Source organism: Rana temporaria, chromosome 1, assembly GCF_905171775.1.
Source record: "Rana temporaria chromosome 1, aRanTem1.1, whole genome shotgun sequence".
In the NCBI taxonomy this organism is placed as follows: Eukaryota; Metazoa; Chordata; class Amphibia; order Anura; family Ranidae; genus Rana; species Rana temporaria.
The window spans coordinates 107082613-107100404 of record NC_053489.1 but is presented as its reverse complement, the minus strand read 5'-3'; the positions used below and the strand labels follow the sequence as shown (position 1 = coordinate 107100404).

General features: G+C 41.8%; 1 protein-coding gene across 2 annotated transcripts in view; it reads right to left on the bottom strand.

Annotated features, from left to right (window-relative positions):
- Positions 1-228: 228 nt before the first annotated feature.
- The window catches only part of ZFYVE16 (zinc finger FYVE-type containing 16), a 74752-nt gene continuing 57188 nt past the window's right edge, over positions 229-17792 (bottom strand). For both annotated transcript variants that reach the window (XM_040341591.1, XM_040341593.1), the window contains 5 exons: positions 11821-11901; positions 9647-9809; positions 7611-7716; positions 6212-6379; positions 229-1659 (listed from right to left, as the gene is read on the bottom strand). In XM_040341591.1, the coding sequence (XP_040197525.1) occupies positions 1498-1659; positions 6212-6379; positions 7611-7716; positions 9647-9809; positions 11821-11901 (680 nt within the window). In that variant the 3' untranslated portion in view covers positions 229-1497. The remainder of the gene's footprint in view (positions 1660-6211; positions 6380-7610; positions 7717-9646; positions 9810-11820; positions 11902-17792) is intronic.

The window sequence follows — 17792 nt, the reverse complement described above, 5'->3', positions numbered from 1 at the left end:
AAAGCTCGGTTTGGTTTTAGGCCCCTTTCACACTTGGGCGGCCGCCAATTTCGCGTTGCTATTCGGCCGCTAGCGGGGGCGGTTTTACCCCCCCCACTAGCGGCTGAGAAAGGGTTAAAAACCACCGCAAAGCGCCTCTGGGCAGGAGCGGTGGAGGTGCGATATACACAGCTCCTTCACCGCTCCAAAGATGCGGGACTTTTTTTTACTGTCCTGCTAGCGCACCGCTCCAGTGTGAAAGCCCTCAGGGCTTTCACATTGGAGAGACAGCAGCGGCTGTTTCAGGTCGGTTTGCAGGCGCTATGTATAGCATTATAGCGCATGCAAACCGACCCAGTGTGAAAGGGGTCTTAATGTTGACAATGAAGGCATGTGCCTATCAGTTACTTACTCAGATAAACTGGCACATTAATTATAGGAAAAAAATAATTATGTTTTCAACAAAATAGTGTTTGTCCTTTTTACAGGGTTCAGTGTAGCCACCAGATCCGTGTAGCCACCAGATCCGTGTAGCCACCAGATCCGTGTAGCCACCAGATCCGTGTAGCCACCAGATCCGTGTAGCCACCAGATCCGTGTAGCCACCAGATCCGTGTAGCCACCAGATCCGTGTAGCCACCAGATCCGTGTAGCCACCAGATCCGTGTAGCCACCAGATCCGTGTAGCCACCAGATCCGTGTAGCCACCAGATCCGTGTAGCCAACAGATCCGTGTAGCCAACAGATCCGTGTAGCCAACAGATCCGTGTAGCCAACAGATCCGTGTAGCCAACAGATCCGTGTAGCCAACAGATCCGTGTAGCCAACAGATCCGTGTAGCCAACAGCTCCGTGTAGCCAACAGATCCGTGTAGCCAACAGATCCGTGTAGCCAACAGATCCGTGTAGCCAACAGATCCGTGTAGCCACCAGATCCGTGTAGCCAACAGATCCGTGTAGCCAACACTGAACTGAAGGATTTTGCTTAAATTGATTAAATGCTCAAATACCAGAACATTGTGGTCACTCTAGGATGCACACACTGGCACCAAGCAGAATACAGGAAAATAAACACCCGTACAAATTTCTAATGATCAGGGGATTACATATTTGAAGTATAATATGTGCTTATACGTTTACGCTGCCTGGCAGTGAATAAGGTGCACAACAATTTCATTCTATCCTCTAGCTGATATTGTACTGAGCTCAGATTTTTAACAGAAAGATTTAATATAAACATTCGGTCTTTGCTTCGGTTGTGGCTAGAATGGTGTCCATTGTACACAACATTTTACCTTGAAATGATGGTGAATGTGAGAATACAAACTGCATGGATTTAAATTGAAGGTGCAAGTTTGCCATTTTATGCATTGCAGTGCACAATCGCCACATGAAAATTCTGCTCTCCTGCATATGGAGGCTAATTGACTAAGAAGCTGGTGAAGAAAATATTAAAGTCTGAGATGGCGGATCGGACCGATCTGTGCCATAAAAAACAGGCCACGTATAGATGTTTATGCTAACTGAGGCTTTCTATTAGGTAAAAAACGAGTTCTATCACCAAAGGCAATATGCTGCTGTCCGATGTCCTGTTGTGGATGACGGGAATCAAAGCGCTGTCTAGGTCATTTAGGTAAACTTGGGGGAGAAGCTGACCTCCTGATCCTGCTCGATACTCCACCTAATAGGAAAAAAAAAGGAGGACAATATAAATATCCACAAAATGACTCACTGTAGCCACACAAAAGAAAGTGAGAATTTTAGGACAAAGGTAAACTGCCTGTATCTTGGAGTGGCAATCATCTTTCACAAGGTACGTGCTAAATCCTAACTGGATATTACCAAGCTAAAACATGGAGGCTTAGCAAGACCAGAAAAACAGGTGGTAGCCCTCCAACTTGCGAGGACAGATGCTAGATGCTGTGGGAAGAAAACCCCAAGGACCCCAACATCTTTGAGAGAATGGATTCAGGTAGCAAAGGAGTTACTCATTCCCTGAGGACAGAAGTCTCTCACACTGAGGCATCAGCGGCAAAGCACCGCTATTTTTAGCGGTGCTTTACCGTCTTATTTGTGGGGGTATTCGGCCACTAGTGGGCAAATTCCCCCACAATACCATCTGCAAAGTGCCACTGCAGCAGCGCTTTGCCAGCGGTATAGCCATGGTGTCCATTTATTTCAATGGGCAGGAGCGGTATAGACACCGCTCCTTCACCGCTCCAAAGATGCTGAGAGACAGCAGCGGCTCTTTCAGGGCACTATTTTTAGCGCAATATATATATATATATATATATATATATATATATATATATATATATATATATATATATATATATATATATATATATATATATATATATATATATATATATATATTTTTTTTTTTTTTTTTTGTATATATTTTTTTTATATATAGCACTGGAGGTGCTATAAAAAGTACCTGTAATAATAAAAATCAAACAAGTGCCATGTTTATTTTAAATAGGATGCTGGTTTTCACCTTGTTTTTATCCTTTTTTCCATATCTGTGCTGCTGATCTATTCCTCCCTTCCTGCCTACATATACTAACAGACTGTCAGCGTCACATCATTGCTCAGTGTCAGCAGCAGATCATGCCTGCTCAATGTCTTAACACTGCATTTGTAGTTACCACTAAAAAAAGCGCACAAGAGAGTGTGACCCAGGATCGCAATTAGAAAACATACCTCATAACAGAAAGTGCCTGAACAAAGGTCTTTTATAGGAGGATTGCCAGGTATTTTTAAATAAAAAATACACCATTTAAAGCCTAAGTGCAGCCAAAATCCAAAACAGAAAAATCTGCACAAGGGACATAGCTTACAGTTAGCAGGATATGTCCATTGTGCTGATGCCTCTTACTTTTAGTCGAGATCCTCCTCCATCCATGCCACCTCCCACCCCACCCCTGCTACCATAACCTTCCGGTGCAGTGGGGGTTAAATTTGACTCAAGGGCCATCAGGGGCTCTTATGAAGAGAGCCTGGCTATGCTTTCTGCCCAGCTTCATCCTTCATACAGCTTCCGAGAAAGAAAAAGTATCTATGAACTGAGAATGAGCATATGATGGTTCCGTCCCCTCCATTTATATCACAGTTTCATAAAAGCTGTAATACAGCTACTATAAATGGAGCAGCTGGGTGGAAAGGCATAGTCAGGCTCTTAATGAGAGCCTGTGACAGCCCCTTAGTTGTACTAATCCCCGCTGCACCAAAAGATAACGGCAGCAGGGTGGGGCATGAATGGAGAAGGATTTTAAGCAAAAGAAGCTACATCAGCACAGCCCCTTGTGCCGATTGTTCGTTTTTTGACTTTGACTGCACTTAGGCTTTAATATGGTTGAAAATAACTTACAAGCGCCATGGATTGCTCACCTGCGCGCACATCCCGTGGACTCCCCCCGCCCCCCCCTTCCTCTCATTCTACTCCTTTATACTGGACTTTCCTTTTCTTTTACCTTTTTATCGTTTCCTTCTTACTCATTTACTTTTATTCCATAATTTTATCAGGCCGTCAGGTGTAGAACGGGCCGAGATGGTTGTCATTGAAACATCATATCCTTTACGTTACCTTCTATTTCTGTTAACTGTTCATAAGGTATTTTGCCTGATGGGGATACCCCTGGCCATGCAACTTTGCGGATATAAGCCCTGGCAATTTTACTAGTACATTCTGACCATGGTCACCCTACCCACCCAGAAACATTTTGATGGGCAAATCTTGGTCTTTCGTTTCTCCATTCAATTTTATGGGACATTAGGTTTGTTACCTGCTTGAGTGTGTGATGCATGTCTCTACATGCCGCTATGTATTGTTTTTCTATTTCCTTGTTTGTCTACCATGCAATGTAACCAACCAAGGAAAATGTTGTTATATGTTGGATTTTATGCCAATAAAGTCTTTTGTGAAAGAAAATAACCCACAAGCCTGTAAATTCTAAGTCTCAGAGTAGAGTACAAGACACAGGAATTGATTCTTAGATGTGCCACTACCTTCAGATAATTGCAAAAAACAAAAGAACAAAAGCTGGACAGCCGCACTCCAAAATTTTCTTTAAAAGAGATGTCTTTATTTTCAACTGTGCATACAGTCACTGCAAGCCCACAAAAATCAGTATGGCCAACGTTTCGCACTGGCGTCAGTGCTTAGTCATGGCTAAGCACTGACGCCAGTGCGAAACGTTGGCCATACTGATTTTTGTGGGCTTGCAGTGACTGTATGCACAGTTGAAAATAAAGACATCTCTTTTAAAGAAAATTTTGGAGTGCAGCTGTCCAGCTTTTGTTCTTTTGTTTTTTGCAATTATCTGAAGGTAGTGGCACATCTAAGAATCAATTCCTTTGGAGTGCGGCTGTCCAGCTTTTGTTCTTTTGTTTTTTGCCATTACCGCATTGCCAGCACCCTGGTGGTTCAACAACCCCTGATCATCACGAGGCTCACCTGGAGCGGTGAGAATTCTGTCTGTGTACCTTCAGATAATTGGACACTTAGAAAAGCTTTGCTGGGAAATGCCCCCCCATTGTACCCATATAAGCCTGCTCACTTGATTATTCTCCAGTTTTTGTTTTCGCAAGCGCTAAGGAGGAGATCTTAGAGGAAAGAGGGGAAAGACCTGTGTCCTGTACTCAAACACATAAAATTTACAATTCGGTCAAAATGCCTATAATCTTCATTGTACAGTACAAGACACAGGAATTTATTCTTAGACCAGGATATATCGCCAAGCAACAAATCCTGAGACGGCCAACAAAACAGCCAAAACAATGGCAACAGGCCTACAGGATCAATAGAAGACATGTAGCCAAACATGAGGGCTTATCGAGACCAGAAAAATAGGTGGCGGCCCTCCAACTTGTGAGGACATATGCTAGATGCTGTACAATAAAAACCCCAAGGACCCCAAAATCTTTGAGAGAATGAGTTCAGGTAGCGAAGAAGTTACTCATTCCTTGAGGGCAGAAGCTTCAGAAAAAAAAAAGGCAAAATAACTGACCAGCCGGGTCGAAGAGGAGGAAGAAATCCCATAGGGGGACCTTCCTTTAACCACTTAAGCCCCGGACCTTTAGGCAGCTAAATGACCAGGCCAGGTTTTGCGATTCGGCACTGCGTCGCTTTAACAGACAATTGCGCGGTCGTGCGACGTGGCTCCCAAACAAAATTGACGTCCTTTTTTTCCCACAAATAGAGCTTTCTTTTGGTGGTATTTGATCACCTCTGCGGTTTTTATTTTTTGCGCTATAAACAAAAATAGAGCGTCAATTTCGAAAAAAATGCAATATTTTTTACTTTTTGCTATAATAAATATCCCCCAAAAACATATAACATTTTTTTTCCCCCTCAGTTTAGGCCGATACGTATTCTTCGAGCTATTTTTGGTAAAAAAAATAAAAAAATCGCAATAAGCGTTTATCGATTGGTTTGCGCAAAATTTATAGCGTTTACAAAATAGGGGATAGTTTTATTATTATTATTTTTTTTTTACTACTAATGGCGGCGATCAGCGACTGCGACATTATGGCGGACACTTCGGACAATTTTGACACATTTTTGGGACCATTGTCATTTTCACAGCAAAAAATAAATTTCAATTGCATTGTTTATTGTGAAAATGACAGTTGCAGTTTGGGAGTTAACCACAGGGGGCGCTGTAGGAGTTAGGGTTCACCTAGTGTGTGTTTACAACTGTAGGGGGGTGTGGCTGTAGGTCTGACGTCATCGATCGAGTCTCCCTATAAAAAGGGATGACTCGATCGATGCAGCTGCCACAGTGAAGCACAGGGAAGACGTGTTTACATACGGCTCTCCCCGATCTTCGACTCCGGGGACCGATCGCGAGGGGGCGGCTAGAAACGAATAGCCGTGCCCTCGTCCCGGATCGCTCCCTGCGGGTTTCCGACCGCCGCATGTACCGGGGGAGGTCCCGATCGGACCCCCGACTCGCAGGAAAGGCAGGGACGTACATGTACGCCCATATGCCTGTACGTGCCATTCTGTGGACGTACATATACATGCGGCGGGCGTTAACCGGTTAAGGAACAGAAGAGAGCTCAGCTTGCAAGGGAATAAGTATCAGGAAGCCCTAATCCTGTCTGCACCCATAAGGTAAATAATTGTTTGATATGCCTGCAAGGTGAAAAATCTACCATAAATTCAATACTTATGACATTCTTTAGAAAAACTGAGAAATATGGCAGAAATCATTATGAAGGGATACCATGTCAACATCCATAGAGACTCGCAGTCCAATCTTATTCATTCCTCTGTTCTTCAAGGTCTTTATATGTGGGCACAGGGCAGCTCCACACGCTGTGGCAATTTCTTTAGCAAACTGAATATGAGCTGTACTGCTGAAGGGTTCACGCTCTCTAAGAAGATAAAACACCTACAAAAAAAAACAAAAAAATGTATTGTGCTTTAGCTTTAAATTTTTATTACTGTAATACAATCAATCAATCAGGATGCAATGCATATATAGTAATACATTCCCTGTTTTTTTATTTTATTTCGATTTTTTTAGTTAAAGGGCTGCAGCGAGGGATAAAATATCCAGTTCAACATGAATTCTGCTCAGGGCACTGCTTGTGTGCGAGAACAGCAGTTTGACTCTCCAAGATGCTGCTGGCTATTTTAACCTTTGCTACTGAACTGAAAATATACTAGTGTATACCCAGCCTTATTCAACCAAAAAATCTCAATTTTGTGTGTGGCCTCCTCTGGTCTTGGGAGGTCCTAAAAAATTCAGCTAAGAGCATCCAATTAGGGCAAAACACAATATGCAAAGAGCAGTAACCTATAACAAACAAGAATGAATCATTCATTACTTAATTTAGTAATTCAACCCATGACAACCTGAAATCTAATTGGGTGCCGTGGGTTACTGTACAGGGGGTCCCCGACTTGCGAACAGGCCTCAATGCTAGCTGCTTGTGCTCCACGATAGTCCCGGATACCTCCGAGCAGCTATCTTGCCACATTCCACACTGCAGTACTTCATGTACTGCATGGCCAGAAGAGCCCCAGAAGCGCCCGGAACATGCCACATTCCTGCACAGGCGGAAGCCGGAACATCTCACATCCCTGCACAGACGGAAGTTACACTTACAAGCACTTCCGACTTACGAACAAACCTACAGCCCTTATTGCGTTCGTAAGTCGGGGACCCCTGTAGAAGACCGGTAGGTAACATGTACGTACATTTAAGTAGAACCAAAAGGAAAAATGTTATTTTGGATAGATTAAAGGGAAGGTTATAATCCCCTTCATGTTATCTGTGCCCCATTGGGGCAATTCCCCGTCACTTCCTGTCCATAGCCAAAAACAGAAAGTAAGAGGAAATCCCTCAAAAGTGAGAAGTTCTAGCGACAACTCCAAAACATTTTTTTTCTTTTACTCCCGGCATTAAATAGAATAAAGAAGGCAAATCTTCCGAACAAAGACACAGACAGCAATAAAAATCTGACAGGTGTGGAAAAGATTTGCCACTATACAGAACTATAAAAAGTTTTGCCTTTAGTTCTACTACAATACAAACTTCCTCAAACTATCCAATACAATGGATCTGTCACAACCATACTCCTATGTCAGGTATGACCCAACAAATAGCCACTCCTCACCTCTGTACACTTTACAGTTTTATCATGAGCTTCAAAATCAGTTTCCTGGCATATGCTTTCACTTGGAATTCCTTCCATAGACTGGCCATCAACCGGGCTTACGATTCTGCAGAAAAGAAGCATGAAAAAAAAAAAAAAGGTTTTAAGTTCAACCATTAACTGGAAAAGCTGTAGGAGCAACATAAAATGTTTTAGGAGGCGGATTTATACAAAATGTATACAGCCATTCATAGAGTGAATCTGTATGTATATTTTCTGAGTTATTTACCCACTTAAGACCCGAACCATTATGCAGGTAAAGGACCAGGCCCCTTTTTGCGATTCGGCACTGCGTCGCATTAACCGACAATTGCGCGGTAGTGCGACGTGGCTCCCAAACAAAATTGGCGTCCTTTTTTCCCCCCACAAATAGAGCTTTCTTTTGGTGCTATTTTATCACCTCTGCGGTTTTTCTTTTTTGCGCTATAAAATAAAAATAGAGCTACAATTTAGAAAAAAAAAGCAATATTTTTTTACTTTTTGCTATAATAAATATCCCCCCAAAAAATATAATATGGTTTGTGCAAAAGTTATAGCGTTTACAAAATAGGGAATAGTTTTATCGCATTTTTATTAATATATTTTTTTTTTTTTACTAGTAATGGCGGCGATTAGCAATTTTTTTTCCATGACTGCGACATTATGGCGGACACATCGGACACTTTTGACACATTTTTGGGACCATTGTCCTTTTCACAGTGAAAAGTGCTATAAAAATGCACTGATAACTGTGAAAAGGGGGGTAACCACTAGGGGGTGCTAAAGGTGTTAAGTGTGTCCTATTGTGTGTTTCTTACTGTAGAGGGGCGTGGCTGGATTGTGACATCACTGATCGACGTTCCCTATGACAGGGAACCGACGATCAGTGACAAGCCACAGAGAAGAACGGGGAAGCTTTTTTTACCCTCATCTCTCCCCGTTCTTCAGCTCCTGTGACCCGATCGTGTGACACAGGTGGCGACCGGGTCCGCGGTCACGGAGCTTCAGACCGGGTCCCGAGCGCGGCGGCACGCGACCCACGGCTGGGCACTTAAAGGGCAACGTACCTGTACGTGATTGTGCCCAGCCGTGCCATTCTGCCAACGTATATCGGCGTGAGGCGGTCCTTAAAGGGGAGTTCCACCCACAATTTCACTTTTTATATATAAATACCCCTGTAATACACAAGCTTAATGTAATCTAGTAAAGTTAGTCTGTAAACCAAGGTCCGTTTTGTTAGGTTGTTAGAGCATTTAGTTAGTTTATAATCTAGAAATAGACCGTGGCCATCTTAAGTGTGGGCATCATGAAGCCAGACTGTATGACTTCCAGGATTTCAGCCTTGCAGATCTCGCACGTGCTCAGTCCTGCACAAGCGATGTAATAGGTTTCAGTCAGGTTTCCAAAGCAACGGGAGTGTCAGAGGAAGTTGCCGCCCCTTCTCTATGCAAATAGGCTATTTGCAAGGACTACTGGGATACATGATGCCTATCCCAGAAACCCTTGCGAATAGCCTTGTGACTTAATAGCCTAGGCTAATAAGGAGGAGGAAGTAATGAAGGACTACAAAATAAAGGTATTTACAAGCAACAAAATAAAAAAAAAAATTGTCCATTCTGAACACTATGAGATTAGGGCATGCAGCACAGACAAACATAAAAAAATGGGTGGAACTCCACTTTAAGGGGTTAAGCTGATTACTTTTCTGAACGAATGTTATTTTATTATTATGGGCTTTAGAAAAATACCACATTATGGCCACTAGATGGAGCTGAGAAACACTGGAGATGCATGTGTTTGTAAGCAGAGATACAGAAAGCTAGAGGGACTTAGCAAATTGAATGAACTGAATTTAAAAACCTAAAATAAAAAAAATAAAAAAGATAGCGAGATAGATAGATAGATAGATAGATAGATACGCATCACAAGTGGAATCAGCTGTAAAATGCAGAAAATGAAGACTGCCAAGTTTGATGAAAGAAAACTGTCAATCTAAAGAATCTGCATACTGAATATACCCTTTATTTTGTTTTTCTTCAGGCTCCACCCATTGGATAATGACTTCTTCGGACAAATCTCCAGAGTCGATTTTACCACATGTTATCCTGAAGTCCTTTTTGTTCCTCAAAGCTTGCCGTAATGCTTCCATCATGTCCTGTGTTATTTGTACCATCACGCCATCTAGACAATACCAAAGTGGAAATTTAGAGTTATAGTTAAATGGAGGAATCAGAAGTAGAGGATTCAATGACCAATATAAAAGGATTCACCATTCTTATTTAAAAAGTCAAAACCCCATTAGACTTTTTTTCTGGACAGGGAGTCTACAAGCACATTGATAGATAATACAAAGTACAAAGATTTTACACTCGAACTTTGAGGATGCAAAACCTACTAAAAATATGTAGACATCAAGGTAGATCTGCATCGAGGAATCAATAAAACCTCTTTCCTAGTCTCCCTGTAGGCCACTAAAGCTGCACTTCACTGGGAGCTCACTAAGGCCCCATGTACACTGCTGCTGTTAACCACTTAAGACCCGGACCTTTAGGCAGCTAAAAGGACCCAGCCAGGTTTTGTGATTCGGCACTGCGTCGCTTTAACAGACAATTGCGCGGTCATGCGACGTGGCTCCCAAACAAAATTGGCGTCCTTTTTTTCCCACAAATAGAGCTTTCTTTTGGTGGTATTTGATCACCTCTGCGGTTTTTATTTCTTGCGCTAAAAAACAAAAATAGAGCGACAATTTTGAAAAAAATGCAATATTTTTTTACTTTTTGCTATAATAAATATCCCCAAAAATATATAAAAAAAACTTTTTTTTCCTCAGTTTAGGCCAATACTTATTCTTCTACCTATTTTTGGTAAAAAAAAAAAAAAAAATCGCAATAAGCGTGTATCGGTTGGTTTGCGCAACATTTATAGCGTTTACAAAATAGGGGATAGTTTTATTGCATTTTTATCAATTTTTTTTTTTTACTACTAATGGCGGCGATCAGCGTTTTTTTTTCGTGACTGCGACATTATGGCGGACACATCGGACAATTTTGACACATTTTTGGGACAATTGTCATTTTCACAGCAAAAAGTGCATTTAAAATGCATTGTTTATTGTAAAAATGACAATTGAAGTTTGGGAGTTAACCACAGGGGGCGCTGAAGTTATGTATGACCTGATATGTGTTTCTAACTCTAGGGGGGTGTGGCTGTAGGTGTGACATCATCGATTGTGTATCCCTATAAAAGGGATCACACGATCGATGACGCCGCCACAGTGAAGAACGGGGAAGCCATGTTTACACACAGCTCTCCCCGTTCTTCAGCTCCGGGGACTGATCGCGGGACTCCAGTAGTGATCGGGTCCGCGGGTCCCTGTAACGGAGCTTCGGACCGGGACGCGGGCCCGCGACCCACGGCTGGGCACTAGCACAGGACGTACCGTTACGTGCATGTGCCCAGCCATGCCATTCTGCCGACGTAAATGTGCAGCAGGCGGTCCTTAAGTGGTTAAACGCACGTTCAGAGGTACTTGGACGCTTTTTTCAACTGTCCCTGAACTCATTCAATGTTATCGTATGTGACCATGTACACAGTCTCGTTAACAGTCGTTTTAAGGCAGTTGCTTTTAACAGCGTTTCTTGAAAGCAAAAAAATGAGTTCAGACGCCGGAGATTTCCACATTTCAGACGCCAAACCCGGCACCGTCATTTAGCCGCGTTTTCGTTTATAGGCGTTCTTCGTTTTTGGGTTTTTTGTTTTATAAGCGCTTCTAAATGCAAACGCGGCAAAACACTGCTTGAAAACGCGACAAAAACGGACGTTTTAGACGTGGGTTATTGTCTGTCAGGTTTAATCATTTAGGAGCAGTTGCTAGATGTGTACATGGAGCCCAAGAGGCGGAACTTTGCACATATTTGTTTTACCTTTTCCAATCTGAGTTTAACCAAAGTGTTTAATTAAACTTCAGAACCAGTTTAAATCATTTTAAGTCTGTTTCCTATAGAGGTTATGGGAACTTCTCTGCAATTGGAAACCAACAAAACATATAATATGAGGGGGGTTTTCGAACCTTTTTAAGCTCGGTACTTTAGCGTTTTACTTTCTCATGCAAAACGCATCAAATGGCTGCCTTATTTGAAAAAAAAAAAAAAAATGCATGAAATCCTAAACAAAAATCTAGGTGTGTACGTACCTTCTACTATGCTAGACTTGGCAAGGAAGCCAGATGACGTTTTCAGAGCACCATTGAAAACAATAAAACTTGCTCCAGTAACTGTGAAAGAAAAACAATTAAAATAATACAATGTTAGTGGTGGAAACAAAAACCCACTCTGCAGAGAGGGAAAACAAGTGCTCCTCTCCCATATTGCTGCACAGGGATTTTATCATCTATACTTTATACTGCAAAAATCGCTACCAAATTAAAAATTACCATGTTGAAAAGCATTGTGGTTTTATAATTCAGATGGTTCCAAAGCAATCTTTGGCATCATATACTACAATTTGTACGTTCAAGATCACCATCATGCCAAGTCACCTCTACACAAAAAGCTTTAGGTTGTTGCGAGTTACAATAAAATTGTCGCTGATGACAAAATGCAAATAAAGTGAGATTCCACAGGAAAGCTTAACCACTTAAGCCCTGAACCAAAATGCAGGTAAAGGACCCGGCCAGTTTTTGCGATTCGGCGCTGCATCGCTTTAACTGACAATTGCGCGGTCGTGTGACGTGGCTCCCAAACAAAATTGGCGTCCTTTTTTTCCCACAAATAGAGCTTTCCTTTGGTGGGATTTGATAACCTCTGCGGTTTTTATTGTTTGCGCTAAAAAACAAAAATAGAGCGACAATTTTGAAAAAAATGCAATATGTTTTCCTTTTTGCTATAATAAATATCCCCCAAAATATATAAAAAAAAATATATTTTTTTTTTTCCTCAGTTCAGGCCGATACGTATTCTTCTACCTATTTTTGGTAAAAAAAAAATTGCAATAAGCGTTTATCGATTGGGGATAGTTTACAAAATAGGGGATAGTTTTATTGCATTTTTATAAAAAAAAATGTTTTACCACTAATCGCGGCGATCAGCGATTTTTTTCGTGACCGCAACATTGTGGCGGACACATCGGACAATTTTGACACATTTTTGGGACAATTGTCATTTTCACAGCAAAAAAATGCTATAAAAATGCATTTTTTACTGTGAAAATGACAATTGCAGTTTGGGAGTTTACCACCCGGGGGTGCTGAAGGGGTTAAGTGTGACCTCATATGTATTTCTAACTGTAGGGGGGCGGGGCTGGACATGTGACGTCATTGATTGTGTTTCCCTATATAAGGGAACACACGATCAATGACAGCACTACAGTGAAGAACGGGGAAGCCGTGTTTACACACAGCTCTCCTCGTTCTTCAGCAACGGAGACCAATTGCGGGACTCCAGCGGCGATCGAGTCCGCGGGTCCCGCGGTCACGGAGCTTCGGACCGGGTTGCGGGCGCTTAAATTACATACTTAGCTGTCCCCTGTGAGGAGATGCCGCTGTTCGGCTCTCCTCTCCTCACACTTTGTCAATGTGAGACGAGGAGAGACGATTATTGGCATCTCCGTGTTTATGTGATGCGGCTGCTGCTCTTTACACAGATCGGGGGGTCTCAACGTGTCCTAGCGACATGGTGCGGCAGCAATCGCCACCCTGCACTCCCCTGGGGGCACGCGAAAAAGGTCGTTCTGGGCGCCCATTATATGACGTCCACCCAGAATGAGAGTCAAACCGCCCAGCCGTCATTTGACGGTGGGTGGGCGGCAAGTGCTTAAATGAAACAATTCTGGAAAGTGCCTTAATTTTAGTCCATATCCTAATCCGTAAAGCCCAACTCTGAGCTCAATATTCCCCTTACCTCCCGTATTTGAGCCAGTTTGCCCCTTTTACCCACTGGAGCACGTTCAAGATCTTCTAAAAGAAAGTGTATACATCCCTTGGTTTCAGAAATAGAGGTAACACATAACTATTAGGAATTTTTGCACGTTAGTTAGCTCTTTAACCACATGACCACCGGATGTTTTTATCGCCTTCATGACCAGACTATTTTTTAGTTATTCAGCATTGTGCTACTTTAACTGGCAATTGTGCAGTCATGCAACACTGTACGCAAATAAAATTATATATTATTTTTTACACAAACAGAGCTTTCTTTTCATGGTATTTGATCACTATTGTTTTTTTTATTTATTTATTTATTTATTACACAAACAAAAAAAAATATTTTTTTTTTAAAAAAAACAATAATTTTCTACTTTATAATAAAACATATCGGATAAAAAAAAAAAAAAAAAAAAAAAAGAAGAAGATTTCTTCATAGATTTAGGCCAATTGTATTCTGCTACATGTCTTTGGTAAATAATACAAATACAGTGGAACCTCGGTTTACGAGTAACTCAGTTAACAAGCTTTTTGAGAGACGAGCAACTTTTTTTTTAAAGAATTCTGACTCGGTTTGCGAGTGTTGTCTCGCAAAACAAGCAGAAATCAAGCTAATGGGGCCTGCAGTATCGCATTTAGCCTGAGGTGGGGGGGGGCGCCGGAGCCGAGCGCAGCCTATCGGAAATGCATGAAAAGGCCCGAGGACAGATCGGTTGACCTCGGCAAATCTCGGGAACAAAGTCTTTCCAAGGTTTGCCGAGGTCAGCCGAAGTGTCCTTGGGCCTTTTCGGCCATTTCGGAAGTTCTCCTGCGCCCCCCGCCTCTGGCCGCATGCGGTATTGCATGCCATTGAAGTCTATGCAGAACAAATTATTTTCGTTTCCATTGCCTTCAATGGGGAAAATCGCTTGGATATGCGAGTACTTTGGATTACGAGCATATCCCAATACAGGCGGTCCCCGGGTTACAAACAAGATAGGGTCTGTAGGTTTGTTCTTAAGTTGAATCTGCTTGTAAGTCAAAACAGGTAAATTTTTTAAGTGTAGCTCCAGCCAAAAAAACGGGTTTTAAGCCTTTTGGATAGCATAGGAAAGGGTTATCACCCCTCTTTAACCACATGACCACCGGATGTTTTTACCCCCTTCATGACCAGACTATTTTTTAGTTATTCAGCATTGTGCTACTTTAACTGGCAATTGTGCAGTCATGCAACACTGTACTCAAATTAAATTTATATAATTTTTTTACACAAACAGAGCTTTCTTTTCATGGTATTTAAGCACTATTTTTTTTTTTTTTTTTTTTTTACACAAAAAAAATAATGTAAATTTTGAAAAAACGATATTTTCTACTTTGTTATAAAACATATCCAATAAAAATAAATAAAACAAATCTGATTTCTTCATAGATTTAGGCCAAATGTATTCTGCTACATGTCTCTGGTAAAAAAATACAAATATAGTGGAACATCGGTTTACGAGTAAATCAGTTAACAAGCTTTTTGAAAGACAAGCAACTTTTTTAAAAGAATTCTGTCTCAGTTTGCAAGTGTTGTCTCAAGCTAATGGGGCCTGCAGTACCGCATTTGGCCTGAGGTGGGGGGGGTGTCGGAGCCAAACAGAGCCGAACATCGCCAATCACAGCCGATCAGCGCTGTTTGGAAATGCATGAAAAGGCCCGAGGACAGCTCGGCTGACCTCGGCAAATCTCTGGAACAAAGTCTTTCCAAGGTTTGCCAGGTCAGCAGAATTGTCCTTGGGCCTTTTCGCCATTTCCGAGGCTCTCCGGCCCGCCCGCCTCTGGCTGCATGCGGTATTGCATGCCATTGAAGTCAATACGGAACAAATTATTTTTGTTTCCATTGACTTTAATGGGGAAACTCGCTTTGATATGCGAGTACTTTGGATTACAAGCATTCTTCTGGAACAGATTATGCTTGTAATCCAAGTAGGGCCGAAACAACTAATCGATTAATCGACAACTAATCGATTATGAAAATTGTAATCAGTTCATTTCATAATCGATTAATCGGCCAGTAACATAATGGGGTTAAAAAAACTAAAATCAGCCCTTTATAGTACAAAAAAGCAAAATCGCTACGGTAAACATTACTTTCACTGTCCCACAGTAAAAAAAATGAACCCCTTACAGTAGCGATTATTTGCTCTTATTGTACTTATTTTTGTTTTTTTATCCCCATTATGTTACTAAAAATCTCAGACCTGTGTCACACACCTGTTTTTTTGGTGCTTTTTGCAGAAACACACTACAGTTCATTTACATGTTTTCCTATGGGACACGTTCACAGCCACGATTTTTTTCAGCTGCTGCGTATTTGGAAAGGGCGAGGATTTTTTAACGCAAAACGGTGCCATTTTGTTTTTTAAAGGTTCAATATACTTCAATGGAGAAGCTGCAGAAAAGCATGAAATGTGTTTTTGCATCAATTTGTGTTTTGTAATCTGCCCAACAACAAATTGGCCCAAAAAAAAAAAAAAAATTTTAAATTTAAGGCTATTATCCGATTAATCGAAACAATAAAATCGGCCAACTAATCGATTATGAAAATAATCTTTAGTTGCAGCCCTAAATCCAAGGTTCCACTGCATCCCAATACAGGTGGTCCCCGAGTTACAAACAAGATAGGTTCTGCAGGTTTGTTCTTAAGTTGAATCTGTAAGTCGGAACAGGTACATTTTTTAAGTGTAGCTCCAGCCCAAAAAACGATTTTTAAGCATTTTGGATAGCATATGGAAGGGTTAACACCCCTGTAATGTTTGTTTTGCTGTCTGTGCCCCTGTTCAGAAAATGTCACCTCACTTTCTGTCCCAATGACAATTGGGATCTTGAAAATGTTGGGTTGTTGTAGAAACAAGCCTTGGTGATAAAGCTTCAGTGGAGGTAGCTTTTCTCCCCATAATAACGCTTACAGGAGTGAATTTCCCTTCCTAGGGGTAGATTTCCTCTCACTTCCTGTTGTTTCTCTCTCTTTGTAAATAGGAGTCGATTGTAAGTCCGATGTTTGTAACTAGGGGACCGCCTGTAAGTGTATATTAATTGGTTTGTGTGAAAGTTAAAGCATCTACAAACTACGGTATACATACTAGAACGTATGCAGCTATAGACGCTACGCTGTAATGGCGGTGATCAGCGGCGACTGATAGTGTGGTGGGCAATCTGACCCTAACAGACACTTGGTTTGCAAGTGTATTGCAAGTGCAGTTGCAGTAGATGTGAGGTGAAGCTCTAAAATGAGGGGACGCGCTGCTGATTTCCATCATCCAATCATGTGCAAGAGAAAATTATTATTTTTATTCTCCTTGTATGTCCCCATCAGATCTACAGCGACTGACTGTACTTGCAGTGCACAGACAATTTGCCTTCAGTAAATTAACCCCACTGTCTGGGAGGGTCACCAATTTACACTGACACTGCTAGTAACACGAATACAGTGTTCAGTGATAATACTTAGGACCCACGGCTGGGCACTTAAAGAGGACTTGCAGGTACGTGCTTGTGCCCAGCCGTGCCATTCTGCCAACGTATATGTGCAGGAGGCGGTCCTTAAGTGGTTAAAGTGGCACTCCAGTCAAAGCAGCCTTTTTTGTTTTGGTTAGAGTGGGGGAAGGGTAGGAAACTATCAGGTTGTTTTATAGCAATCCATATTTGTTGTCCATGTCCGACATTTGCTAGTAATCAGAATACAATAAGGGTGGGCCCATGGTTCCCCTCGGCATCATGTTGCAGGAGCTGCACAGTAAACTGCAAGACTATGGGCTTTATTTACTAATGCTGGAGAGTTCAAAGTCAAAGTTCACTTCTGCATAGAAACCAATCAGCTTCCAGGTTTTCTTGCCAAAGCTTAATTGAACAAGCCAAGTTTAGAAGCGGATGGGTTTCTCTGCAGAAGACTGATTTTGCAATCTCCAGCTTTAGTAAATAAACCCCTATAAGTCCTGAACTGCTTTGTATCTGAATGTAGAGCGCTCTCAATGGCCAATGACAGCTGTAAAGAGACCCATATACAGCACAGATCACAAAAGACAAAATGGAAGCCAGTAGAGACTTGAGTGCCTCCTGCGCTGGCTCATTACATACTAAGCCCCTTTCCTGTATTCTCAGAGTTACACAGTTGTATACAATGTAGACTTACTGAAGAATGACGCCACACTTTCTTTTGCTTTAGGGACAGGTCACACCATACGCAGGTCTGTACAGTTTCGTGTACATTTTTTCTGCACTAA